At 34.1% G+C, this 2,870-nt stretch overlaps 1 protein-coding gene across 1 annotated transcript; it reads left to right on the plus strand.

Annotated features, from left to right (window-relative positions):
* The first annotated feature begins 1,615 nt into the window (after positions 1–1,615).
* On the plus strand, positions 1,616–2,554 carry OR5AS1 (olfactory receptor family 5 subfamily AS member 1). The gene has a single exon (XM_074275899.1). It carries the CDS (start codon positions 1,616–1,618, stop codon positions 2,552–2,554), a length of 939 nt encoding a protein of 312 aa, XP_074132000.1.
* The last annotated feature ends 316 nt before the right edge of the window (positions 2,555–2,870 follow it).

The raw sequence follows: 2,870 nt of genomic DNA on the forward strand, positions 1-2,870 counted from the left end.
GATCAGTCTTGGAAGATCCTTAACATCTCTGATGATTCTAAATATGACTTCATTCACCTAAATGCCTATGACGAAGGGTATCAAAATGAATAAAAAACCAGCCTTGTGCCTAGGAAATCTGGTTTCAAATATTCTTTCTGTCATAAACTGACTACATAGCACTGGAAAGCTATCTATACTCTCTCTAGGAAACTCCCTAAATCAGAAAATATAAGCCAGCAAAGGGGCAGGCAAGGAGCTTCCTCATGAGTTTCCTGTGTCAATGAAATCACACATCTAATTTTCCATTCCGCATTAGTCTATTGCTTATCTAATGTCACAAAGTCAGTAAAGGTGAGAATAGTGATTCAAATTCAGTTCTGTGACTCCAGAACAATGTGTTTTCTACTATATTGTCTTCAATGTACTTTATAAAAGTAAACAAATTCTAATTACTTTGCACTGATATGGATTCCAGCTTTTTCTAGTTTAAGAAAGAAAACTTCCTTATGGATTTTTTTAGTCCTGCTTTCTTAAACACCATAGATGTCTACCATTTCCAGTTCCTTCTTGTTAATAGGTAGAATTAAAATATGGCTTTAATATTTTCCAAATGCTTTAAAAATAATTTCATTTTCATAACAACCATTGGAGGTATATACTATTATCATGCACATTTTACAGATAAGGAAACTGAGGCATAGAAAGAGTAAATAAATTGGCCAGGACCACACAGTTAATAAGTGTCTGTGGGTTTATTGGAATCCAGGTTTTCCTGGCATTTTATGCAGTACTCTATATGCCACCTAGATGTCTTGTTCTTATTTTTATTGTTTTTAGGAAGCAATGGAATTCCTCAGGAGACATTTAGTATAAATGTAATATGTTGTTATTAATTTATATTGTTTCCTCAAACTCTTATTATTTTCATTGTTTGGAGGATACAATAAAACAAGGTGAATAGAAAGCTGTGTTTGTCAGAAACACCTGGGTTCAAATGCCACATCTTTCTCAAAATTATCTTCATAGCAATGGAGAAACCACTTAAATTATCTGGCCTCAGTTTCCTAATCTTTCAAAATGGGTCTATCCAAAATATTGTCTATTATTATTATAGTTTGAAAGGTATGATAAGACAAGATGAATAGAAAACTGTGTTTGTCAGAAACAACTGAGTTTAAATGTCACATCTAATTCAAAATTATCTTCTGGCAGTTGATAAATCAGCTGAATCATGTGGCCTCAATATCTTTATCTTTCAAAATGGGTATAAATAAAGTACTATCCTTGTAAAATTTTTGAGTATAAAGGAGAAAATAAATTGTAAGTTTATAAGGCATTTTAAAAGTCCATACAAATATTTGTGGTCATTATTATTTAATTAGAAATAACATTTTGTGATTACCTAAAATCTTTGCTCCTTGACACCATTCTTTCACATCATTTAAGACTTTCCCTTAAATATAAGACTTGAATAGAGGATGTATTTTTGATGAGGCAGAAAAGACATTCTTATCTCTCTATTCATTTTTACAGAAGTAAGATAGAATGCATTCTGGATTTATCCAATAATACACAACTCAGCTGAAAACCCTACCTACTGTTTAATTCATTTATGAAGTTCTTCCCAGAAAAGATGTCTGAAAGAAATTACACTCCACCAACTGAGTTTATTTTTACTGGTTTCACAGATTACTTACCTCTCCGAATCACTCTGTTCCTTTTATTTTTGGTCATCTATGTTTTGACTTTGGTGGGAAACATTGGTTTAATAGCCTTGGTCAATATTGATTCTAATCTTCAAACTCCCATGTATTATTTTCTCAGTAATCTCTCCTTTCTAGACCTCAGCTATTCCACAGCCATAGCTCCCAAGATGCTGGTGAACTTCTTATCTTCTAAGAAGAACATTTCTCTGTATGGTTGTGCCCTTCAAATGTACTTCTTTGCTTGCTTTGCTGATGCAGAATGCCTCATTCTGGCTGCTATGGCCTTTGACCGCTATGCAGCTATTTGCAACCCACTGATGTATTCAACGCTTATGTCCAGGAAAGTGTGCGTCTGTTTCATTGTCTTGGCCTATTTCAGTGGAAGCATGACTTCCCTGGTTCATGTAAGTCTGACATTCAGTTTGCCATTCTGCCGATCCCATGTTATAAATCACTTTTTTTGTGACATACCACCATTATTAGCTTTGTCTTGTGCCAACACTTCCCTCAATGAGATCCTGCTTTTTGCTTTATGTGGTTTCATCCAGACCAGTACTTTTGTGATCATTTTCATTTCTTACTTCTGTATTCTCATTACAGTTCTGAATATCAAATCATCTGGAGGGAGAAGTAAGACCTTTTCTACATGTGCTTCCCACTTGATAGCTGTAACTTTATTTTATGGGACACTTTTGTTCATGTATTTGCGTCCTAGCACCAAATACTCCCCAGATACAGATAAGGTTGTGGCTGTTTTTTATACTGTGGTTTTCCCCATGTTCAATCCTATTATATACAGTCTGAGAAACAAAGATGTGAAAAGTGCAGTCAAAAAAATTTTAGATAGAATATCTCCAAACATATAGTTCCATCCAAAGAATTTCTCAATATCTTAGAGTTGAAAAAGACCTTAGAAAATATGCAGCCTAAGAACTGTTTAGTAATCTGTTTTAATGCACTTGATCTAATGATTACTTGAAAACATCTAGTTACCCCATTACTATCCCAGAACTTTATTCTACTTTGCAATGATTCCAAGCATTAAGGAAGCTGGTTTGGAAGGAAGGGAGCTGAATTATCATGAAAGCAATTCCTCCATTTTTGTTTAGTAGGGCATATCCCTTTTAGAAATAAAGTTTTCTCCAGTTAGAAGGACCTGACATGAATATTAAAGGAGGACAA

Source organism: Sminthopsis crassicaudata, chromosome 6 (assembly GCF_048593235.1).
Source record: "Sminthopsis crassicaudata isolate SCR6 chromosome 6, ASM4859323v1, whole genome shotgun sequence".
In the NCBI taxonomy this organism is placed as follows: domain Eukaryota; kingdom Metazoa; phylum Chordata; class Mammalia; order Dasyuromorphia; family Dasyuridae; genus Sminthopsis; species Sminthopsis crassicaudata.